The sequence below is a fragment of the Sebastes umbrosus genome, chromosome 17 (genome assembly GCF_015220745.1).
Source record: "Sebastes umbrosus isolate fSebUmb1 chromosome 17, fSebUmb1.pri, whole genome shotgun sequence".
Classification (NCBI taxonomy): Eukaryota; Metazoa; Chordata; class Actinopteri; order Perciformes; family Sebastidae; genus Sebastes; species Sebastes umbrosus.
Window position 1 is genome coordinate 3,673,723 of NC_051285.1, and position 26,589 is coordinate 3,700,311.

Consider the following 26,589-nt stretch of genomic DNA (forward strand, 5'->3'; position numbering starts at 1 on the left):
AAGTTTAATCATTCAGAAAAGAGTCAACCAATAGTTTGCACATTACAACACGATATAAACTGATTCGTTGAAATCACTCCCTTGTCCACTCATTCATATGTTGCCTACCAACACGTACTCATCCCAACTTGTCACATACCGCTGCTTTGTCACGCCCCTTGGCGTCACTTTAGGATTAGGCAACGAAACCACTTAGTTAGGTTTAGGAAAGAACTGCATTGTTGGGCTTTAAATGACTAAATTAGTAAAATGGAAATGACACTGAACGTTGTGAACACGGGACACGAACAAACAGCTGATTGTAACGTGAAAATAGGACTATAGGCGATAAGGAGAAAATCAAATATCACAATATTTTTGACCAAATACCTCGATATCGATTGCAACGATATTGTGGTGCTTTCACAAAATATTTACACAATGACATTTTTGATAAATAATCATCAGTAACGTGGATATGATGACTAAGTGGGTGAAGGCAAATATTAAAACAGTCAAGTAATGCAGCCTTTAAAAGCAGGAAAAGACAACACTTATGCCATATTACGATATTACAAAACTTAACGATATCTAGTCTCATATCACAATGTCGATATAATATCGATATATTAACCAGCTCTACGTGAAAGTGAAACTTAACACACGGGAAACGAACAGCGGTCTCCTGGCTGGAAGCTTCGTGTTTGTTGGGATTGCTGCAGACAATTTCTTTTTTTTCTTTCTTACAAAATGACTCAAACAGATTAATCGATTATCAAAATAGCTGGTGATTAATGTAATAGTTGACAACTAATCGATTAATCGTTGCAGCTCTACTGAACCACCCCCACCACAAACTAAAATCAGAGATGAATCAACACTTCTCTGATAGTTCCAAATGACACAAATATTCAAATTATAATTAGGGTTGACAAAGTTAACGCCTTAACGCAATTTGCAATAACGATTTTTCAGAGGTTGTAGCGGGCTCAGCTTTAAAGCTAGAGTGAAGATACTGGTAACCACGTCAGACTAGCTCCAAACTTGTGCTAAATTTTGGCGAGGAAAAACCGGCATGACAATTTTCAAAGGGGTCCCTTGACCTCTGACCTCCAGATATGTGAATGAAAATGGGTTCTAGGGTACCCACGAGTCTCCCCTTTACAGACAGGCCCACTTTATGATAATCACATGCAGTTTTGGGCAAGTCATAGTCAAGTCAGCACACTGACACACTGACAGCTGTTGTTGCCTGTTGGGCTGCAGTTTGCCATGTTATGATTTGAGCATATTGTTTTATGCTAAATGCAGTACCTGTGAGGGTTTCTGGACAATATGTGTTGTTTTGTGTTGTTAATTGATTTCCAATAATAAATATATACATACATTTGTATAAAGCAGCATATTTGCCCACTCCCTTGTTGATAAATACTTGACAAATCTCCCTTTAAGGTGCATTTTGAACAGATACAAAATGTGATTAATTAACTATTTTAATCAATAGACAGTCCTACCTTTAATGCAATGTCAATATTTGTTTCAGTAACACACGCTTCTGCCTCGTCATGTTCATAAAGCTGAACTGAATTGAATTGAATTCAGTGATGGGAGAGGGAGGGGGGAGGGAGAAAGAGAGGGGAGGGGTGACTGGAGAGTGTGTGTGTGTGTGTGTGTGAGAGAGAGAGAGAGAGAGAGAGAGAGAGAGAGAGAGAGAGAGAGAGAGCGAGAGAGAGAGAGAGAAAGTGCATCCAGCTCTCAGTCATTCATCTCTCGGGGAGAGGAGAGGAAACTACAGCAGGACGGGAAACAGTTTCTCTACGGGCAAAAAAGGAAGATTTGTTGTTCCAACCTCTGACTTTAGAAGCTTCTCACTCACAACCACCAGCTGCACTTTTCCTTTTCATCATCATCAGTACTTCACATCGCATGGAGATACTTCCACTTCGTCTCCTCCTCCTGCAACTCTCTGAAAAACTGCACATTTAAGAATCAAACAGGGTTTCTGACAAGGACCCCGGCATCACAGAGGCAACTTCCTCACAACTTGGCCAGAGAGAGCTGAGCCCCTTCGATGCAGCGTGAAGCGTAAAAGGACTGGTTGGTTTGTCCGGGGAGGTGTAGGAGGAGATCAGAGCGCTCCTGCAAGAGCTCCGGGAAGAGGAGGAGGAGGAGGGTGCGTCACGCTGACAGAGAGAGAGCATCCTCCCTACAAACACACACAGTAATCTTAGAAAACTAGACGTATTTTAGCAAACATTACCTCCTGCAGCAGCATAAAGTCAGATTAAGACACTACAAAAAGGACATTAAGGTTGAGATAAATTACTCACTGGGTTCCATAGACTACTACAAGTCACAAGTCATTTGTCAGAGGCACACGGACACCCAGGACGCCCCAGCACGCCGCCGCAGAATGGATCTCCCACCAATCAGAGGTAATCATAAATTCATCCTGTCGCCATCCGATCTGCTGATGAACTATTGATGATTTGCGTGACCTTGGGAGGAAAAAGTTCCAAAGAAATAAGGAATTATTCAGGTTTGAGTAGCTTTGCAAACAACAGTTGTGTCTTGACTTCAGCTTTTTTTACTGAATATTATGAGTAGAGATTTTAAGGGAATATGATAGTGGTAATAAAGGTTGTGAAGGGCACTTTAAAAGAAATATAACAGGCTTTTTTCAGGCTCTGGTGGGAACCAGATGCAAATGGTCGCAATCATTTTGGGATTCACACATTTTTGCAACTACACAAAGTTATGCCCTATTTTTATGTGCTTATTGCTAAAGATATGTATTTGCCCTCATGCATATTTTGCCAGATTTTAGGGGCTTTAAGTTAAGGATAAAGTTTTGGTTTCTTTCTTTACTGTAAATATATTAGCAAAGCATCTTGTCAGAGTCCAAAATCACAAGATCTGGTATGACGTGAAACAGAAAAGTGTGCAGAAGAAGAGGGTAATCTGGTGTATTTAGACTCTGCAGCCACATACGGGAGGAGAAGGTTTCTCTTCGCTGTTTGATTGGTGTTCGATTATGCATCTTGTGACTTGTACAAAAGCATTAATCTTACTCAGATGTATTTCTTTCCCTTGCCTATTTTCCATCTCTTGTCTTGTCTGGCTGTTGGGAGGGGAAACAGTAAAGGAAGGATGTCTTTGTAATCATGTAAACTCTAATCTGCTTTGCCCCTGGTGGACAGATTGGTCCAAGCTTTAGTTTTATTATTAGTGAAGGTGAATTAGTTTATTAGTCTGGACAGTTCACATTCAATTTGTGTTTTTACTGACTTTTGGAGAAAGTTAGGCAAACTTTTTGAATCACTGAGAGGTGTGAGAGAGAGAGAGAGCGCATTTCTGAACCATCCATCGTCATATTAACCGATTGTTTGACTGCATGTTAACATTCGTCTCGCTGTGTTGTAGCAGTTGATGTGTGAGTGTGTGCGTGTGTGTGTGTGTGAGTGAGATGGGGACATGTGGGGTTGGGATTGATTGTCCTCAAGGTCGGATGCAGAATGTCAATACCCATCTCCGCTAGGGTGGGACTGGAGGGGCGGGTGGAGGAGCGAATGATGGGACGGCCTGATGGAGGGGAGGGGGGGAGAGAAAGTGAATGGGATGAGAGGAGTGGTGTTGTTAGGCGGAGGCATTGACCAGGGATGGATGGATGGATAAGAGGAAGGGAGGGGACAGTATGTGTGTGGAGCGCAGGAATATGGCGGATAGATGAACGGATGATGAAATGGATGGATGGTTAGATGGACGGCGAGGGGAGGGGGAGATGGAGGGATGTTTTATGCCACAGCGGAGGAGCTAATGCATTGACTAAAGCACTATAGAACCACAAACTTGTGGAAGGAGAAAAGATTAACAGTAAAACACTTTGTAAAAAAAGAAATAAAGAACGTCATCCTCAAAGTAATAATGGTGGAGAAATACAGTTTCTCTACTTTGCTTCGATTAAAAACAACAATGTTTATTCATAAAAGCTGTCTTGTCGGCCGTTGCTGCTGCACAGAAAGTGCTGGACTTTTCATTTTCAAACATTTGGAGTAAATCAAAATTGAGCTGGAAAGTTTTTTGCAGAATGAGACACTCAGAGTTTAAATCAGGAAAGAAAGAATACGTCAAAGTGCAGCAATTAGCGACAGGAAGCAACCATAAAGGCAGAGTTTGTACGAGTGTCCTAAGGTGGAGTTCCTCCAAAAACCACAATTGTGTTGCAGGGAAAAACAACCCAAATATACTCTTTGAGTACAAATTAAATTCCCCACTGGAAGCTTAGTCTCAGTCTCACTGCTCAGTGGATTCATTGATTAGTCCATTGACGTTTGGAAACTACTTAGACACAATTGTTCGAGTCATTTATCAAGTAAAAAAAGGGCAATTTTCATGCAAAGTTGCGAATTTGTGTCAAACGTACGATAGAGGACAGTTCCCCAAAAGTTTAGTGTAAGTTACACATTTTCAATAAGTTTGGAGAAATGCTACATGAGTGCAAAATACTAATTAGTTTTAAGTTCGATGAACTGGAAATGGAATTCCTACTATTAACTTTATTTACCAGTTACCTTAACAATGACTACTTGAGTTCCTTTAAGGCCTTTCCTCAAACGGTTTGAGTTGAACTAACACAGGCTTTACAGTAAACAGCTGTGAATCTTTACCGTTTCATTGATTATTTTCTTTTCTTTTTAGTTAAGTTAAGGCGTTTTCATATTAGGTACGATTGATACCTAACTGTCCCGGGTACGATTGCTCCCCTGTCCCCACTCAGCTTTCACATTAGTAAAGTTGTTCCGTACCAGAGTACACTTGCGTCATCATCTACGTGACATTTGTTTATGTTGTCGCTACAGTGTAAAAGAGCTCTACCATACAAGTCGAGCTTTGCATTATGCCTACTGTTCATATTTTGGGGACAATAACAAACCTCTCGCCTACCCTCCTGCTTTCTTACCGTGGCCGTGCAGCTCAGAGGAAGAGATCAGCGCAGATTGCTGACCGCTACTGCGTTAAATAGCGGTCCACTTCCGTGTTTTGGTGCAGTTGGTTTTCACTCCTTTTGCGAACCGTACACAAGTACACATGAACCGTACTCGAGACACCTTTTCAAGTGGACCTGGGAACAGATTGACGAACCGTTCCCAGGTACGGTACACCGTGGTTCACACTAATCAAACAAACTGGGTCATGTGTACTCATATCCGGGCCCGGGACTTTGATCTCCTTAACCCTTTTGAAAAACGGACCTCCCGTGGACGGTGGGAGGTCGTTGTTTGCATGATCGTGTTTATATTTTTTGGGCTTTTTGAATTTCTTTGACAGAGAGATAGCAGCATGCAGCAACAAGGGCAACAGGTCAGATTCGAACCCCGGGCCGCTGCAGCAGAAAGCTAAGGCTTCTGTATTTCATGTTGTATGCCTGTGATGACGTCATTACGGTACGTTACGTGCGCTTCAAAATACGGTCAAATGAGTGGTGCCAGAGCATTGCCCCGTAATAGCCGTGAGTGGATTGTTATGAGACAATCTGGAGTGGTTTAATTTGTATGAATGTGTCGTCAAATGATCTGTTACTTCCTCCCCAACTCTCTCTCACACTTTCCTTTCCCTCTCTTGTTTAGACTTTTGTTCTCTACATCTGTCTCTTCCTTTTTATCGTTATTAGCATCACCATCCCTCACTCATTCACTGCCTCTCTCTCTCCCTCCCCTCCTGTTCTCTCTCCTCCCCCCTGCCTGGACTTGCTGGTCTGCAGTGTCTATTTCAGTCTTTCCGTTGGGGTCAGATTCGGCACATCCGGTATCTCATCCAGTTTATTGTCATTCAATCCTGCTGTGCTCCCGGAGGGCACCGGGAGGAAGGCCCCTGGGTCTTAGTGCCTGACGGGCCTCACACACAGTCACACGGACCCACAATTTGCAACTACAGTCTACGACTCCTGAAACACTTTTGATGGCATTAGACAGCAAACAAACATGTTTCAGGGCTGTACCGAATATAGCTGGAAGCTTCGGAGCTTCATTCATAAAGCTGCCTTCACATGCTCACCGCGAGGTATAGGGCACAGAGCCACGCAGAGGCAGCAGGTCAAATATGTCACCAAAAAATGCGCAAGGAACGGCGTTCACTGTTTAAACAACAACAATTGCAGCTGTTATTGGTTGCGCTTTGAAACCTCAACCGCAACCGATGTCAAAGTTGAAATAATTTGAACTTTGAGTGCAACGCTCGGTAGCGTCTCGAGTAAGTTATTAATAACTTATAGAAATATTGCGTGCAATAGTCCACCTTCCACCATCTCTTCCCCTCTCTCTGTCTCTCTCTCTCAGACACACACAGCGAGCGCTGCTCAGTCCTCAGTCCTACGTCAGCCCGTTCGCATGAAAAGGCGTATAAATGCCACGATAATACGCAAGGTGTTTAGCGTGCAATAAGTACGCCTTTCTTGATTTCTGCGTGTCATTTGTACGACATGTGTCCTGTACTGACTGCAATGTAAATGCATAAGCGTATAAATGCTACGGTAAGAGCTAGTGACGTAGAATAAAAAGCGAGAAAGACCACTTATGGTGGGCGGATAGGGAGGTGGATCGGTCCAACACACAACAAGCTTTTAACCAGGAGAACGGTGTTCGGTGATGACATTTGTTTACCGGTGTTTTGTTTTGTAAGTTACGTTAGTGATGTTTGTTTGTTTTTTATTGACGTTTGTAACGTGTTTTCTGTAGTTGTGTTACGTTGTTTCCGTATCTACTTTACGTACTTATTTTAAGCCCAACCATGAAATTTTCCCTGACCCTATCTAAGTGTTTCTCTTGCCTGAACCTAACTGCGAACGTTTGCGTGACGTAGAAACGACACGCGAAAAAGGCTAAGACTTAAAAGTGCGACTGTAGTCCGAGAGAAAATATATTTATATACACAGATAGATAACAAACAACTGAAGTGAATATTTATATGCTCAATAGTGAGGAGGGTGGGTACAAATCAGGCTCAGCATTTGCATTTAATAAAACCTGTTATCTTAACAGAGTTGTTCTATATGGGAGACAGACCTGAGGGCCCGTTTCAAACCTGTAGACAAGTTCATTGGATAACTTATTATGTGCAAACATCCACCCATTTCTTTAGAGTTTCTTTATGTAGCTGTTTTAAGCAACGAAACAATATATGTGAATTTGAAATAAAATAGATATTCTTTGCCAGGATGTGGGGAAACTGCATCTAAACATCATGTAAGGAGATAAAACTTATAGAATATGCACCACAATAGTTAAAGTAATAAACATGCTATGAGTTTTTAGTGTCTTGTCAAGTATCTGTTAGTGGGAGTGGGGTTGCACTCGGGGAACGTAGACTCATGACCTCAGTATTTCTAAAATCCTTCCTGTCTGGAGTTGTTGGACAGCTGGCTTTTCTTACTTCTCTGAATGCACACAGATTAAATTAATATATTGATGTACTCTGTTCTTCATCTACTGCTTTAAACTACTTGTTTGGTCATTCACAAACTGTGATACTCACTGCTGAGCTGCACTTCTCAAGTATTATTTATCATAAAGAACTTATAAAGGAGCCAATCAAACAATATGTTTAATATTTTGGAGACGGAGAAAGGACACAAAAAGAGCAGAAAAGAGAAGAGAGTGAAGGACATCACAGCAGAGAGAGGATGAAAGAGGAGAGTGAAGGTGAGGTGAGGGGGTGAGAGGAAGGGAGGAGAGAGGAGACGACAACAGGAAAGGAGAGGAGAGGAGAGGAGGAGAGGGCAACCCCTCCTCATTCCAAGGCGAAGGGTCACTGCAGTCAGTTTTTAAATAGCCTGAAACCATGATGTCACCGCTGAGGGATGCAGCGATGCTCCGTCTCCGTCCATTAAACTCATCGACCATCGGCAGGTCGAGTCCAGACTCAGCGGAAGTTAGGGAGACGAGGGATCAGCAGGGTTTACTTTTCACATTTGAGTCAGTGAGTTTTTAACCTAAAACAGATTTTTACTTTAATAATTGAGCAGCTTTTTGGGGCAGCTACCGAATAGTAAACTTCTGTTTTGCGATTTTCTACTACTGATGCTTTAAACTATCAGTATCTGCTGGCTCTCAGCCAGTTTCTGCTTTCTTTGACACAGGTACATGTAGAAGAACAACTGGGTATATAAAGTTTGAGCAATGATATCTAAAGAGAGAAAGAAAACGGGGTTAGATTTCAGACTTTTTAAGACTTTTTTAAGAATGATTTTCGATGCCTGTTTCAAGGCAATAACCAATATTATGTTCCTGCAATAGAAGAGGCTGCAGTTTCAGCACCGCGTTTCTAGGACCCTAGTTTAATTCCATCCAAATACAACTTTCTGATCTCATAGAAATGACCGTGACCTCTTAACACCACGTGGTGGCGGCACTTAATGCGTTAAATTACGTGCCGCCACCACGGCTGTCTCCTGACAGCCAGCAATCAGAGATTTTAGTAAATGAAAGACTTTTTAATAGCTACTTTACTCAGGCCTCTTTTTCATGGATGTGAACAACAGTTTGACTGCAGACAGAAGCCTCAGTTCAAACCAGGCAGTGTAAATGGTGATTGGGTATACAGTGTGTGTGTGTCCCAGCAGGGCAGAGGCTCAGTCATTACTGATACTCCCCCAGCACAAAGGTCCATCCTCAGGTTACCACTGACGGCCCCCTGAAACACCAGCTCTCTCTCTCTCTCTGTGACTCCCTCACTTTGCTTCACTGACGTTCATTTTTACCTTTTACACAATGCAATGTTTAGGAAGTTCATCACAGAAAAAAAAATCCTTTAAAATGTTCTGATGCTGTTGACCAAGAGAGGATGGATGCCTCTCCCGTCTTCTCTCCTCTGAGCCAGATGGATTGTCTACTAAATAAGTCACTCATTGTGCTGTCGGCCACGTTGGTTTAGTTTTAACTATAAACCTGCTTCCCCTGAAGTTTCCCCTGAGCCATGGACCTGGAACGCAACTGAACAACACCAACATATGCAATTAAACAGACATAGGCCTACTATTGAGTAGTTACAGAACACTTTTTAGTCCAGGTGCCAGGATGACGTGACTGAGGGGGCTGTTAAAAATTGCGAGGGGACAATTTTTTTCCGAAAATATAATCAATTGATTTAACCATGCAATAGCCTCAAAAAGGCTAAATAACAACAACAACATAAAGCTACTGTTTCAAAATCAAATAATATATTTACTAATCAGAGCACTCACATCAGAATGTAGCACTATCAGAGCTGTTTGCGGCACTAGAAACAGCCGTTTGCAGCTCTAGAAACGACCGTTTGCGGCGCATATAAACAGCAGTTTGAGGCACTAGAAACAGCCATTTGCGGTGCTAGAAACGGTTGTTTGAGGCGCTAGAAACAGCTGTTTTGGGGCACTAGAAACAGCAATTTGCAGTGCAAGAAACAGTCGTTTGAGGCGCTAGAAACAGCTGTTTTGGGGCACTAGAAACAGCCATTTGCGGTGCTAGAAACGGTTGTTTGAGGCTCTAGAAACAGCTGTTTTGGGGCACTAGAAACAGCAATTTGCAGTGCAAGAAACAGTCGTTTGAGGCGCTAGAAACAGCTGTTTTGGGGCACTAGAAACAGCCATTTGCAGTGCAAGAAACAGCTGTTTGGGGCGCTAGAAACAGCCATTTGCAGTGCAAGAAACAGCCATTTGCCGTGCTAGAAACAGCTATTTGGGGCGCTAGAAACAGCTGTTTTGGGGCACTAGAAACAGCCATTTGCAGTGCAAGAAACGGTTGTCTGAGGCGCTAGAAACAGCTGTTTGGGGCGCTAGAAACAGCTGTTTGGGGCGCTAGAAACAGCCATTTGCAGTGCAAGAAACAGTCGTTTGTGGTGCTACAAACAACTGTTTGCAGCGCTTTTAGCTCTTTTTCTCTCTCCAACCACAAAAAGCTAGAGGGGCTAAAAAACAAACAAACTAAGAAACCGTGTTCTTTTTATCGATCTCCGCTCTGTTTCAGTGATACGGACAGCGCCGCACCTTCACACATCCCCTCTACACACTACAAACAGCGCTGTCCATGGTTCTGAAACAACGCTGTTGATAAACAATGCACACGATAGGTAAAAGTCAGTCACTGGGAGTGTGTGACAGTGACCAATATTGTTTGGCTCATTTAAAGTATTCAATTCATAAAAATATTTAATCCGGTATCACATAGACCCGCCTGTCCACCAGAAGACAGTGTCATGTTTTGCCTCACAGAGGAGCAACAAAATTACTCACTTAGTTAAGTTAAGTTAAGGGTTAATGTCATGGTTAAGCTTAAAATGAAAAAAACATTATGTTAGTGTGGAAAACACGTGACAACCATCGCTACAAAACACGTGACAAACATCACTAACTTGGAAAACAAATCAAAAGTCTCAAACACAGGTCTCCCACTTGAAAGTCCTGTATTTGTTGGACCCATCCACCTCCCCACCAGCCCACCACATGAGGTCTTTCTCACTTTATATTCTATATAACCAGCTCTAAAGTTACACATGCAACATTTACCCAAAGTTTGGAGTAGGCTATTTGAAACAAAGAAAATGTTGATCAGGAAATTTTGGTGATCATAAAGCAGTGGAACTAAATATACAAGTTTCCAGAGTTTTATCTCTTCAAATAATCGAGGCAGAAATTAAATAAAAACTTGGTGTAACTGAGTTGTAACTGAGCAATTAAATAGCCTGAAACCAGAGTTAAAAAAAAAAAAGACCCATATTGGGTGATCAGATAATCCCTGATCTATATCAGATCATTTCTAATTTTAGACTGCATTATATTCATGCAAAGCTCTTGGTCAGCTACTCAGACGAAACTGATGCATTTGAGAAGGATGGTTTTAATCAGACAAAAGAGTTACTAAACTAACTGAATAAGTAATCGCTGTGGTTTGCATCCCGCCGTCACACTTCTACTGAAAGATGCGAACCAGATTCCAGAATCACACATTAATGGGACAATGTAGATTTTGTTGTAAACAAACAGAAGTAACATGCAGAGTAAATCCAGCATCATTTACATCCATGTTTATTTACTAGCATTCGTCTTCTTCCCTGACTTTGTTGGTGCATTGCAGCACATCCTGGCGTGTTACCGCCACCTGTTGATCAGTGGAATAGTGTGACACCATCGGTAGGACTGTGTATCGCATTACCTGCGTGCACATGTGTGTCCTCGTGTGCACTCACAACACAAATCACTCACAGAACTACAGGTCTAAACCTCCACAGGGAAACTTTAACACACATGTGACATAAAACACACACAGACTGGACTCAGATTCACTGGTAATGTGAGAGGGAAAGGTGCTGCCTGTCTCCACCATCCTCTAACACACACACACTCTCATCCCAGCTGTTGTTGCCAGAGGATTGATAACAGACACTCCCCAGCAGAGCCAGACACCCAAAACAACTGTAGCACTCGGCGGAGCCAATCACAGCAGCCGACTCAGGTCATGTGCTGATGCTGATTCCAGGGCCATTGAGATTGATGTTATTTTAAAGGCACTTGTGTGATTTGTTTCTCCCATTGGGCAAATTCCGTGTCTGAAAAGTGAAGCCAACGCAGAAGTGCCTTAAACTTGCATTCTTTCTAACAGCCAGCAGGGGGCGACTCCTCTGGTTGTATAGAAGTCTATGAGAAAATGAGCCTGCTTCGCTCTTGATTTATTCCCTCAGTAAACAATGTAAACATGAGTTTATGGTCTCAATCGCTAGTTTCAAGTCTTCTTCAATACAGCATGATGTTCATTTAGTAAATTATGGTCCCATTTAGAGTCAAATAGACCATAAAGCAGGGGATGCTTTAGGGCGGGGCTACCTTGTGATTGACAGGTCACTACCACGGCGTTGTCCGGTCTGGGAGTTGTCCGTGTTTTCGTCTTACAACTTAAACCCTTTCACAGTGCGCTTTCAGTTCATGAACGTTTCTTATAACGTTTTGGTCGCCTAAAAATGTCTTCGTCAGCGTTCGGTTATACTAATCGATTAATCGTTGCAGCTCTAGAACCAGAAGTCTCAAAATAACTATTTCTGATAATCAGCTTTCTACACCAGTTTGTTTCGCTTGAGTTTAGACTTAAAGTTGAACTTGAAGGGACGCTCAGTCTCGAACTTTTTGACATGACTTGCAGTATTTGTGCCGCGTCGGGGGGGCTGACAGCGGTCGGCTCAACCAGTAAGTAAAAATGAGGTCATGGAAATGGACGGCAGGCCTCCTCTTTTTAACAATTAGATGGGCTGATAGGCGGGCAGAGTATGAGCGTGATGAGATTAGTCACCAGGACTTCTCCTCTCTCCTCAGACTAATTTGAAAATGCATCCTCATCTAACCAACCTGAGCCTTCCTTATCTGCTCCTTTATAGCTGGACCTCTGGAAGGACTGATAGATGCACAGAGAAAGCTTCTTTATGATCAGACCTTGTTCTCCTTGGAGAGCCTGGAGGACAGGAAGAGGTTTTTATTTTTGTTTTTACAGTCCGGCTTGCTAATCACCTCTCCTCCCTTTTCCCAGTGATGGATCGCCATTCTTGGGTTTCATCCACGTGCCCCATCCCTTCTGTTAGCTCCTCTCTTATTGCTCTCTCACTGAGGCCGCTCTCTGTATTTAACTGTTTCGCTGTACAGAACAGGGCTACAATACAATGTGATTATTAGGGCTGTTAAGTAAGGGATAATGTACAGCGAGCCGGTCATTGTTGTGAAAGAATCCCAGACAGGGCGATGCTGCTGGTCTCTCATCGCCCTGATGGAGATTCATTCACAACAATGACCCGCAGCTGTACATTATCCCGCCTATTACACGGCTACTTACTTAAGAAATCAATATTTTTACACAAAAACGGTCCGCCAGAGTTCGAAATCTGAACTGCGCCCATAGCAACGGTCTGTTATACATAGCAACGGTCTGCTTTAAAGAAATAACAGACCGCAGAACGGCGTGATTGACCAATCAGAATCAAGTATTCAACAAAGCCGTGTAATAATCTATTAAAATATCTAATGGCGATTAATTGCAAATGAATCACATTTTTTATCTGTTCAAAATGTACCTTAAAGGGAGATTTGTCAAGTATTTAATACTCTTATTAACATGGGAGTGGGCTAAACTAGTTAGCATGAAAAGTCATCCGACCAATGTGTGAATGACACGATACTGCACAAGTCATTTAGCGTCATTTGAGTCCAATGCATCTGCGCAAATCTGCTACACTCATAGCTAGTGACGTAGAATAAAAAGCGAAGAAAGACTGCTGATGGCGGGTGAAGAGGTGGATGGGTCCAGCAAACACAGGACTTGTTGTTAGTTCAATAACTCCAACGACAACTTTACTCAAACTTCAGCTCGACATCAACAACTGCGGCTACAGCCAGCACATCAACAAAACCGAAAGTAAGACACTTCACACACGCGCAGTAGGTAACCAAGCACTTAACACTTTTAACCAAGAGGCCGGTGTTTTGTTTTGTAAGTTATGTTAGTGACGATTTTCCCGTGAGATCGGGTTGCCTTAACAGAGGGGTTGTGGTAATACATCAGATGGAAAAACAAGGAGGAAGAAGACATTTAACTGTTGCTCTTTTGTTCTTCCGGCAGGTCAGTGTAGAGACCCGTTAATCTGGACAGGAAATCTTTGCTACATTAACAGTGTATTATGAATGTATCTGTGTTCACGTGGACGCTGCCTAAGATGGTTAGTTGCTGCTCGCTGCTCTCTCTTACCTCCCTCCTCCATCTAATCTCATGATCTGAGCTGCTTTTAATGCATTTCCATTTGGCCTCATTACTCTCTGGGAGGACCGGCACCATGTGAGGAGCAAGCCAGCTATCTCTCCCCCCTCGGCCACTTGGCAAGACTGCACTTTCTTTGTGTATGTATAGCTCCGCATGTATGTGGGTGTATGTGCAGCATTTGTGCATGTTTGTCAGGGATGGTTTCTTACTGTATTTATCATACACACAAATACAAAGAAACACAAGAAGCTATCATTTCTCCTTTTTCATTCAGGGCTCATCTGATGAGCAGGGAATCAAATCAGCTGCACATTCAACTTGGACCTTTTATTTAATTTGCGTTTTTGCTCATGCATTTCCTGCACTCGTAAGCACATTTAGATTTACCTTCTAAGCATTTCGTTGCAGTCTTACCCAGCATTATAATGAGTATACAATGCACCACTATACTATCTCATGCATGTATATTCCTCCACCTATTATTTCAGGTTTTTCTCATACACCGTTCGTAGCTATAACTATGCAAATTGATCAAAAAACACCAAACATTCACCAAGGAGACCGGCGTTCGTGTCCCGTGTGAAACCAGAAATCAACGTTGACTTATTTGTCCCTTAACTTGTGCAACTTCCATATATTTGAACCCAAACCACACTCTTTTCCTAAACCTAACCAAGTAGTTTTCGTCACAGAACTTCCGCACTTAAGTCACGCCACTTCCAGTTTGGCGTAACTTAACCACGATCTTTTCCTAAACCTAACGAAGTAGTTTTGTTGCCTAATCCTAACCAAGTTGTTTCCTGTGCACCGAAGTTTATTCTAAAACGACTGGAGCAGAAACTGACGCTGGACATTCGTCTTAAAGTTGTTCTAAATCTGAGTCATTAGCCTTAGTAGTGTAACCATGGAGACACTTTTGGTTTTAAGCTCCAAAGCTTTGAGATATCTGACTGAGATTTCAGCTGGAGTTTTATTACACATACAACATCTCATATGTCCAGATAATCCACACACTTTCCAATGAAATCAGTTCACAAGGAAATAGTGCAACAGTTGATTTTGACTTTTTTTTTAAAGGCAGCTATTGGTAGCCATTAAAGAAACCACGTCTTAAAGCATCTCCGTTCTGCCTTCAGCATTTAGCCACGGCTGCTGCTCGGTTAGGACCACAGACCGAAAACCCAGTGCACTTTATATTTATATTTATCAACTGGTTTTCTAAAATTAGCCACCTTTTTCAATGAGATTTTGCTGAATGGGACTGATCCATAAGGTGAAATAAAGACTCTTACCTTTCAACAGGAAACATTATAAACCTTATTTTCAGAGTTAAAGCTGTGACTGTACAGTTCCTCTATGGTCTGTCTAACTGCCAGGCTCTGTGTGCCTGCAGGTGGGTTTCCTCCGTGGCAGCAGCAGCAGCTGTGTTCAACAGATGCTAAATTACAGTGTGGACCTCATGGTCGTATCTCTCCAGCTCTGGCAGGCTAATAATAGCGTTAGCCGGAGCAGTGGAGAACCTCAGCGGTCACGATGACATGGCTGATGGTTGTGTGGACGCTGTGCTGCCAAAATTCATCTTTGATCAAGTGCTGCTTCAGTATTTGGACAGTAATAGGCTACTGTTTGCTATATGTAATGTGGTGTCGCCTCTCAAAATTTACTTCACATTGACTACGTTTACATGCTCACTAATATATGTGTCCCAATTGAGTTTTTTACAGCAGTTTGTGACACACGATCTCTTGCCTGTTTACGTCCAGCTCTGTGCGTTGTACACAAACCAACTAGCTGACAGTTTGCAGAAATGCATGCCCAAAAGAAAAGGAGAAACCTACTTTTAAACATCATGAAAGACTAAGATATCAGCAGGTTTTTGGATATGCACAAATATCACAACGCCGACCTTTTCAGGAAGTTGGTTAAAGGAAAGGCCGGGTGCCCCGTTTGGATTTTCCCACTAGTTTTTTAAAAGAAAAGTAAACTTCACGGTGGTGAACCTCTTTGCGTTCAGTGTTTGTGTGCTGTATAATTCTCGGCGCTCATCTGTCAATCAAACACTGGGCAGAACTACGAGTTCTTCTTTGGGTTTTCTGTTAACGCAGTTTGACTTTCTGCAGGTGGTGCTTCTTGGTGTCGAGCCATCGTGGCTTTGGTTCACTGCTAAATAGGCAAATCTTGTTATAGACCATCAGTTCCTCTGCACCAGAGGATGTGTTTAGAACAGAATATAGAGTACATAGAATAAATGACAAGCTGTAATTTGATGATGGAATCACTGAAAGTTAAATTCCTTCCTGTCTCCGTGTGTTTGCAGGTTTATCTGATGTGCCGTGAGCGTTGGGAGCACCTCGCCCTGGTGCCACCCGGCCTGGCTCACCAGGATGGACCCTGCTCATTCCTTCAGGATGGAGCTGGACGGACTGGACCTCCAGCAGGTCCCAGTGCTGTCACTCGACCAGATACGTGCCATCCGGGCCAACAATGACTATGTGGAGAGGCCCGTGGCGCTGGAACCGGCGACCCAGACCGGATTTTTCTATGCCCATGATGACCGTTACCCTCGTGGAGTATACCCCATCTACCCCCAGCCTTCTTTCCACTCGGCCCTGCCCCGCAGCCAAAGTCAGCAGCAGCACGCTCACCTGTCCCACCTGAGCCGTTCCAGTACCATAAGCTCTTCCATGTCTCGGACCAGTGCCACCTCGGACCAGCGGCTACTGGAAGGTTTGACACCCTCTCACTCTGGCCTCAGTTCGGTCATCCGTTCTCAGCCTAAAGGAGAACTCAAGCCCGATGCTTCCTTTGGTAAAGGCCTGACAGAGGACGAGGCTGAGCTCGGCCGTCATTTGTTCATCTGCGAGCGGTGCGGTCGCTGTAAGTGCCAAGAGTGCTGCGCCCCCCGTCGCCTGCCTTCCTGTTGGGCCTGCGGACAGCGCTGTCTGTGCTCCGCCGAAAGCGCCGTGGAGTACGGCACCTGCTTGTGCTGCGTTAAAGGCCTGTTCTACCACTGCTCTGCCCAGGACGACGAGGATAACTGTGCTGACCGGCCGTGCTCCTGCGGTCCAGCCCACGCCTGTGCCCGCTGGGGCACCATGGGGCTGCTGGCGCTCTGCCTGCCCTGCCTCTGCTGCTACCCCCCTGCCAGGCTGTGCCTTGCCCTGTGCCAGTGTGCCCACGACCGCAACACGCGCCCCGGCTGCAGGTGCAGCAACACCAACACCGTGTGCCGCAAGATCTCCGCCTCCAACCCCAACCCCGGTCACCCCTCGCTCCGCAGCAAGGCCCTGGAGAAGCCGTTATGACAGGCCTAGATGGGGGCCAGGAAAATCCACTTCCCCTCAGCCGTCGCCAAAGCAACGCTGTCGCCAATCAACAGTGCCACAGCTGACATTGTGACGACAATGCCACTGTGACCCACCTACCTACATACGACAAGCCAACTAACCAACCAACTAACCACCCGTGAAGTGTTGTTCACCGATCGTACCTTGAATTTACTTCATCTCCAGCTCAGGAGGGACCAAAGCTTTACTGTGCCTGTTCATGTTGGAGACTCCATGCCTAAAAACTCATCCTGAAGAAGCTGTCGTGCTTTGCTGGACCGCCCTTCAACCTTAACTAAGACATCCAGACAGAAATCACCTCTCTCCGCATTCTGTGGTGTGATCTGGACGCGTTAAAATCTATTTATTTATTATTGAACCTCCGTCCTCCCCACCCTCTGCAAAGAGAACGCACAGAGCTCTGAGACGGGCGATGGACCAAATCAGGAAGGAAAGACGCCTGTGGCGATGTGTACGGTCTATGCCAACAGAGTTTCTGTCCTCCAGAAAGGGAGAATCAGAAGAAGCATGGGAGATCGAGGACCACAATGACATTCAGAGAGCTCCACAAAAAGGTTGTAGATGAATGAATGAAGAGAACAACGTCGTGCCGCGGTGCATATCTGACTGGGAGTCTTTTAACAAAGCACCGAGGCACAAAGTGAGAACAAAGACACTTGTAACACATCTGTAACAACAGTTTGACACCAAAAAAAGGGACCATGCACTGTACGAACTGAGTGAATCTCAATGCTATTAAGCTCATTTGTAAAGGAAAAGCACTGTGAGGTAGATGGACAATGTTTACCCCAGCAGCCAAGATTATTTAACCGGAGGGAGGGTGCATCCATTGTCATTAGGCAGCGTGTGTGTGTGTGTGTGTGTGTGCGTGTGTGTGTGTGTCCTCCTACTGTACAACAACCTGTGTATGTAGAAGCTGTGTGTCTGTTGTTTTGTCAGCAGAAGAAGCCTCCCTTGTCTTATTTTTAGCAGTGCAGCTTCAGTGGAGCTCTGAGGGTCTGGTCGGGTTTCCTCCCGAAGTCAGTCTGTCGCCAGCCTCCCTCCTCTGACCGACCTCCTTCACAGCCCCCCTCCTCCTCCGTCTTACTCTCCTCCTCCCATCCTCCAATCAGATGCTCTTTTCTCTGGACCATCTTTGTGTCTCGCTGTCATCCAGGCAGTCAGTTAGTACCTCGATCCAGAATGACTTTAAAACAGCAGCTTTAGTTCCTCGATTCACTCAATCCTGCCACCGTGGAAGAACAGTGAAGAGAGCAAAAGTCATGTTTGCACAGAGCTGCAGTAGCTGAATACTTTATTTTGCTTCAGTGACATTATATTAGGGAGAATTTACGTCTACTCAAACTAAACATCTGATCAGTTTCCAGAGCATTTTTAAACTCTTAACTAATCCAAAGGTGGTTTCTGGATTTCCAGAGTTCGATCGAGGGGCTGGAGAATACTGCAAAATTTGGTTTTGATCCAATACCAAGTAAAACAGGACCAGAATCGCCGATATCGATACAGTACTTTTATAATTAAAAGCGACTTATGTACTTTCATGTTGCTTTCCACTGTTAATCACATGCATGTTAAAACACATGGCACTTTTTAAAAGGCAATTATAACATGGCTTTGACGATTTTTTATTATTGTAAGTTGATTGTGCAAACATGAAAAAAGTGTTTGTTATTAAGTGGAAACATTTATTTGTTGAGAACAATGAATGTTTTAAAACTTTTTTTTAGTGCAAATAACTAAACAAAAGCACAAACTACCTTCAACCATCATTCACAGCTGTGAAATAACTCTGCTGCTCTTTTGTTCAGCCATCATGTGTCGGCCGGAGTAACTAGTCAGGGTGCGCACCGCGTGTGTTGTTTGAATGCACACAACACGTCTGTTTGTGCACCGGGTTATCGTTGCAGCTGGGTGGCTTGTTTGGCACTTCCTGCATGCAAGGAACTAACGGTTAACGGTTATTGATCGGTAAACGAGGGTCGGCTATCGGTCAGAAAAATAAATCAAAATTAGCTTCCCTACTTCTGAAAATCAGTCGCTGCTCCTGTAACGTGCAGAATTTGGAACGACGTGATGAGGAGCTTTTAAAAAGCTGCAACACAAAAAGAATCACAACCGAACCCAACCAACGAAAGCCAGCTGACAAGAGGCGTATTTCCCCCCCACACACTCCCATACAGTATATCCCTCCTGCCTCGTCCGTCTCTCCTCTTACGCTCAGAGGGCTAAAAGCCTCCAGTTCCTGGTCCGCAGAGAGTTGATCAAACAGGCAATTAGCTCCATGATAGCTCTTAATGGGCCGGAGAAGAATGGAGCGTGGGAGGGAGGGGACAGGATGAGTGGAGCTGTGGTGTTTGGCAGATGGACAGCTGATGGGGAGAGAGGGATGCTGGGAGATTGGATCGAGGGAACGAAGAGAGGAAAGAGAGGATGTTGATGTCGCCAGTAAGTCAGATGGAGAACATGCATGCTTGAAAAAAAACAAACTTTCGACTGAACTTATTCAGCACTTCAGGTACAAATTGTATGCAAAACGTAAATGTGCATGGCTCTTCTAGGGAGGAACAGCTGATGAAAACAACACACACACAGCATCAGGTGTGTATGCGTGTGTGAATGCATGTCTGTTTTTAAGCGTGTGTGTGTGTGTGTTCATGTTTGGATGGGCTTTTCTGTGTGTGTGTGTATGCGTGTCACCTATGCAAACACACACACACACTGACCTGATTTGTTAAATGTTACTTTGCTATATTTTTATATGTAAATATGGGCTATTAACTATTTTTATTCTGCTTTTATTTTGTTTCTATGAGATGATTGATATTATTACGGTTGTTTTCCATTATAGTGAACATTTACTTATTTACTGTCCACTTGTGATCAGGAACTTTTGGGGCGACTCTAACAGCATACATCCCCTAGTACAGCTCAGTATTATGGTCTGGTTTTGAACCTTTTTTTGGGACCAAATACATCTTTAGCATCACGTATCGACAGCTGAGCTCTGTTCTTTCTGCTGGCATGAAAGCAAACAACATTAGGATTTGTCTAACAGTTCTTCTCAGATGTGTAACATCAGTCACAGTATTTTATTTCTCATCATTAGGAAGTAAAACATTAAGCATGACTTAGTGAAGAGTGTTTGAATGTGTGACTGTTGCCCCAAATGTTTCTGTACTCACTGGTTTCACTTTGACGGACAGGTTGGCGATTCAACTTTTATTTCTTTTTAATGTTGCAACTTTCTCCACTTTTTTAGTGCCACTTATGACGTTATTATTCTTATTCTTATTATTAGAAGTATTGGCAACCAAAATTCATAATCTATGACACCTATTAATGCAAATCACCAACAGGAGGTCGACATCATGTCCACATTAATGCTGGTGAATTTGAAAACTATTTTTCCCACATGTTCACTTTTCATCCACACTAAAGAGGCCTTTACACAGCGGGGGGGCGTGACGAATAAAACGACACTGATGTGCAAAATACTTGCATAGAAATATTTCACATCGGAACTATTCATAACAGCAGCGATGTGAATTTGTGACAGTTTCAACACTTCTCCAATAAACCAACTACTGAGATTATTGACCCAGAGCAGCGTCTGGCAGTCTGTCTGAGCTCAATTGTTGTATAGCCTAAACTACTGTAAGCTATTTCAGTTTCCTTTCAGCAAAATGCTCTGAGTGAATTTGCGTCTGGTAAACAGTAACGCAGTCTATATGTCTAAGTGAGGAATAGGCTATGCCACTGCTGAATCTCGTTTCATTTTACAACTAGATCTTATAGTTTCACAGCTTGGTCCAAGTTTCGTGAGCCACACGCGTCGCGGTGGACGGGCCCATTTGAGTAAAGGACTGTTCCCCGCCTTTTCATTTTGAAAGACCAACTCTAACACTCGTCCGACCAATCTTCAGTGACCACTCAGACTTTTGCGTTTGTACGTCTGGCCCACTGCGGTCCAGCCAATAAGTTTCCAAACGAGCCGTCATGTTGGTTCAGGTTTGAAAGCTGGGAGCAGCAGCTCACGAGGGAAAGCATTCGTCCAATCAGGTGTCTAGTGGCAGCCCATCGAGCGTCCAATGCTGGGAAGCGAGGCGATCCTACGTGTCCAAAATTGCCCCTGTGGACACGTATCATAATAAAGTTTGCTGTACACTCTAGTGTACATATTGATTACGTCTGTTCCGCACAACGTGATTGGTTGATGCCTTTATTCTTACGCCACGTAATATTCCCGTTTTGTATGAGTTTGGCAAAATATATTGACGCGCACGACAAAAATGCTCCCCGGAGTGTAAAGGCCTTATCTAAGCGTTTTCAACAACCCAAAGCAGAACGAGTGGACACACTGGAAAATGCCAGTCCCGTGTTGAAGTGTAGGAAAAAAAGAAGAAACGGAGCTTTTGGAAAACGCTGATGCTAGCTCGTCATGGGAGACATTGTTTGATAATTCGCTGGCACATTCTATCCTGCATGCATGCTCTGTGAATGACAAAACAACGCTTCAAAAGCAGCCACGTGGCGGCTTCGTGCTGCAGACGCTCTGCCCGATAGCAGAGCAAACAAACCCGTCTCTACTGTCGTGGTGATTGAAAACAACAATGTGAACAGGAAACTTTCTAAATGTTTTCAGATGTAACCGCATTACTGTGGTCATCGTGGCCTCCGATTGGTTCAACACACACACATACACACACATACACACACACGTCTCCTCTCCATTGGCTGGATGGCTTCAGTCACATCTTGGTGCTCGGGGGAGATGACCTGAGGAACATTTATTTGTACCCGGATTGTTTTTGAGTCTGGAGGACGTTACAGAGGAAACTGCATTCGTTTTAACGTTATGTTTCATCTGTGTTCAGAGTAGCTTTAACATATTTACAGTGACAGTCGTCAAATCATAACCTCTGTAGTATGCAATGTTTTGTATGTACTACAGATACACACAGAGTGGCGCAAGCAGTGCATTGTGGGGTACGAGGCTAATCAACTATCATTTATTCTCATTTTGTCATGTTTAAAAGGAGCAGTGTGTGGCATTTTAGGGAGGCAGAAATGGAATATAATATTAATAACTATGTTTTCATTATTGTATAATCACCCTCGTCGTGTTTTTGTTACCTTAGAATGAGACGTTTATATCTACGTACGAAGTGGGTGCTTTTCACAGAGTCCGCCATGTTTCTGGTTCTAGATAGGGCCATTTGCGTTTTCGCGTCGGCCACCGTAGTTCTCCTACACACTTGGCGGCGCTTGTGATGGGAGAAGTTTCAGTTGGTTGCAATCTGCAACCTCACCTCTAGATGCCACCAAATCCTACACACTGCACCTTTAAATATGTTTTATCGGATTTGTGTCTCTTCTTATTTTATTTTCTAAAATTGTATAAAGCGCGAAAATGCATTTGAACTTACCGAAAAACATTTTTTTTACATTTTAAAATGATTAAAATGGTTTAAAATTTTTAGGTGCTGATGAGGGAGCTAGTTAGCTAGATGATGGCGGTAGAAAGTTGCATGTGGCATCAATAAAATAAAGGAAAATATCATGTATCTTAACAACATTTAAGGGAAATGGAAGGACAGCTCTCTCCGTGGCAGTCACTAGCAGCATTTTTTCCTTTCCGATACCGATTCCGATACCTGAACTTGCGGTATCGGCCGATACCAAGTACCGATCCGATACCAGCGTGATAAAAAAATATATAGTTATTATTATTATTAAACAACTCTAGTCATTAGTGGTGTGAAGCTTCCATACCTCCCTTCTGCTGACTCTGCTGTGTGTATCTGTATGTACAAACAAAGCGTTCCAATATATAGATATTTTAATTTCCGTCAGTCCTCCCTCAGAAGCGGAGCTCATGTCAGGAACCTGTCTGATGCTGTACGTACGCAGGCTGCGACTATAACCACTCAACTTCTCCTCTCGTGTCTTAGCAAAGCATCGCTTTTGGTACAAATTGGCATCTTGTATGTTGTAAAAGAATTTAAGGAGAGTATATGGAACAAATATATATAGAAATCTATCTAAAATGAATATATTATATATGGAACAATATGCATTTCACACTTTCTGTTTCATTGCTTCATGGATATTTATTTAAACGGTTGCAACAATAGCGGTAACAATAATCACGAGGATGGTGTTGATGAGTGAAGTATTTATTTTGCAGTGGTCAGAGGAGATGAAGAGCACCGATGCTGTTGTTGTTGTTGTTGTTGTTGTTGTTTGTCTTTTGATTTGGTTTGTTTGTTCCTCTTGGTGTGGTGTGGCTGCTGCTACCCTCCTGGCTAAAGATGAACCAATAAAAAGGAGTTTCCAAACAGAACTAATGTGTGCTTTCACTCATTTAATTGTTCCATCTCATCACTAAAGTGAAGTCAAAGCTAACTTCTATGTATAATAAATGTAGGTTCAGTCATTATTAGGATGTTCCAACCAGTTTTAGTTCATTTTATTTTCGTTCTGCTGACTCAATATGTTTATTTAAATAATAGAGAAAGTGGAGGTTGTGCCCTCAGAACCTCTGTCCTAGTGTTTTAACAACTCACTCCCAACTCGTCAAATACCGTCGCTTGGTCAGTGCCCCTCTGCGTCTCATACCGATGCACGGAGGCACCCTTTAGCGTCTGTATGGGACGCACCGGGATTTCAACTAACTCCAATGTAAAACCACCCACACCATTGTTAGACGCTCAGAGCAACTAACGTGGTATAAAGAGAGACGAAGCGTTGTGACCACATTGAACACAAATGTAAATGCAACTGCGTTTTCAATCCACATACAACAACTACTTTGGAGGAAATACGGCTGTACCGAGTACCATTTTTTGAGCTCCAGAGCTTCAGTAGTAATCAACGGCGAATATTGGGCCGTCAAAGTCACGTTTTGCGGGCCTTCTTCCCCTTAAACTGCGGCGTTTTAAGGCTGATGTGTCTGCGCATTACGCACCGCCTCTCTGGCAGTGCCCTGCTGCAAGGCATGCAGCCTCCAGAGCCTTCCTTTCAGCCCTTTCATACACACTGGAAATGCCACGTGTAAAGGGGGTCATAGAGACAGACAGCCATTCACACTTAAAGGCAATTTAGAGTCCACAATCAACCTAACCTGCAAGTCTTTGGACTGTGGGAGGAAGCTGAAGAAAAGCAACGCTAACAGAGAACATGCAAACTCTACATAGAAGGGCCCAAGCTGGCCAGCAGGTTCGAATCCAGAACCCTCCCCTCACCAATGCTTAACACCGTCTATACCAAATTAAAACATCTCCATACTGTCTCCAGTAATTAGCCTTTTTTTTATTTATTTTTTAATCTATGGATATAACTCACTCAGTTGTCTTTTTTTTGCTGACATTGTAAGAAATCAACTGTGGTGAGATGTGGGTGAAGTCAAACAACAGTTTTATAAATGAGGCCCCCCGGTGCTCCACTCCCCTCACTCTCCTCTGCTGGGCCCATAAATAAGTAATCAAGGCTGGGTCACACTAATGGCTTCCCAGAGCAGTGGATACAGATGTGTGTGTGTGTGTGTGTGTGCATACGCGAGAAAAGAGATGTGCAGAGGGGGGGATTATTAGAGGAAGAGAAACGAGACGTTCGTGTGTTTGTGTTTATGTGCACGTGCAGAACTGGAGAAAAAAAAAAAAAAAAAAAGCACAACCTTTCTGTTCATCATCTCAAATCAAAGTGCATTAAAGGTCTTAGCATCTTCCACCCTCACACACACACTTCCAATGGAGCCACACACACACACACACACGCACACACACACCACGTGGACGTCCCGTATGTACTCATACATGAGCAAACACACACAGATAAAAATGCACACACACTCATGGAAATGAACACACATACTTTCTGTCATTTGTGACACACAAACACTCAGTAGACAGTGTGTGTGTGTGTGTGTGTGTGTGTATGTGTGCGTGTGTTAAAAGTGTGATAGAGAAAATAAATAATGCATGCATGTTTCCCTCCACAAGCTTTTACCAATAAACCCATTCACCAGCTCTGGGCTCTGATATGTGAGCGCTGACCCAGTAGCCTGACAGCTGTGCACACAAGGTTGCCGGTTCAATCCCACCACTGCCCACTGCTGTGTGTGAGCGACCATGTCACAGGTAAACTACTGTCCTCTGACCTCTGACCTTTAATGAGTTGTTCTGTCCTGGTTAAATAGCTCACTACTCTTGTTTTAGCCTCTTCACACTGGCTCGCAGTATGTTTTAGAATTGATTTTAAGATCTTACTGATTACTTTTAAGTCTCTTCATGGCCCCTTTCCCTGCTCTGACCTCCACCGTACATACCGGTAAGTACTTTGAGATCCTCGAGCAGAGGTCTTCTGTCTGTTCTGAGGCTCTGGAATGACCTACCTGAGGAAATCAGGTCCGCTGAGTCAGTAAACTCCTTTAAATCCCCTTAAGAGCCTTTACTGATTTAGTTTGATTTGTTGATATCCAAGTCTTTCATAATGTTTAAAAGTAGGTGTGTATCTCCTTTTCTTTTGGGCATGCATCTCTGCACATTGTCGGCTAGTTGGTTTGTGTTCAACGCACGGAGCTGGACTTAAAGAGGCGAGAGGCCGTGTGTCACAAACTGCTGTAAAAACTCCAACTGAGACTCAGAACTTCCAAACAGAATATGCTGTTTACATGACCGGTATTAAATTCACTATATTGCCATATTCAGAATAATAGTGTAATATTAGTGTGCATGTAAACATAGTCACTAATCGTGGCTAAATGATTGTCAAGAGGAACAAGTGTACTATCATTGACTAAAAGCAGCTCTCTCTTCCTCCCCTCCAGCGACGAGACAGGCTGATGAGTGATGCCACTTCCAGCCGTGACCTCTGACCCTGCTGTTAAAACGGTGGGCGTCCAGAGGTGAGGAGCCGGCCCCCCCCCCAACCCTGCCCGACCTCCTACCCTCGCCAACTTGTGCATCTTCACTGTGGCCCTTGTTGTTTCTATACAGGCGCTGTCCTGGTGCACCCTGGGAGTTGGTCCCACAGCCACTCAAGAACAAAACCTCCTGTCCGTCAAACACCCATACAGCTGTCAATCACCACAACAACTATTCTTCTGTGTTTACACAGATGATGCTGTCGGCGAGGGCGGCCTCACACGCACTCATCGCTGTGGTTTATAGCTGTCAATAGCCACGCAAAAAAAACACAGAAACACAAATAAAGGAAGGTCAGAGGTCAGGGTTTCAGGAGGGAATCTGGGTCTTGCTCAAGGACACTTCAGCAGGGTGAATGGTGGCCGACACTTTTACAAAATCATTGATGTAGCAGGATGTAAATGTTACTTTGAGTGGGCAATCATAATAAAATACTTCATAACTCCAGAAAATCAATAATTTATTCTAAAATGAAGTAGCTTCTAATAGTTTTCATTCCCCATGAATGATGTTTACCATGAACTCACACCAAAATAATGAAGTCAAGTGTAGTTTAGTTCCACCACATTACTT

The 26,589-nt window shown here is 43.5% G+C and overlaps 1 protein-coding gene across 1 annotated transcript; it reads left to right on the forward strand.

Moving 5' to 3' along the window:
* Positions 1-1,706: 1,706 nt before the first annotated feature.
* On the forward strand, positions 1,707-21,076 carry LOC119476284 (protein sprouty homolog 3). The gene is made up of 2 exons (XM_037749665.1): positions 1,707-2,414; positions 16,063-21,076. The coding sequence occupies exon 2, from the start codon at positions 16,130-16,132 to the stop codon at positions 17,048-17,050; it is 921 nt and encodes a 306-aa protein (XP_037605593.1). The 5' UTR covers positions 1,707-2,414; positions 16,063-16,129; the 3' UTR covers positions 17,051-21,076.
* The last annotated feature ends 5,513 nt before the right edge of the window (positions 21,077-26,589 follow it).

Excerpts from the sequence above, each read along its gene's own strand:
- LOC119476284 (XM_037749665.1), top strand. The coding sequence starts at position 16,130 with ATGGACCCTGCTCATTCCTTCAGGATGGAGCTGGACGGACTGGACCTC.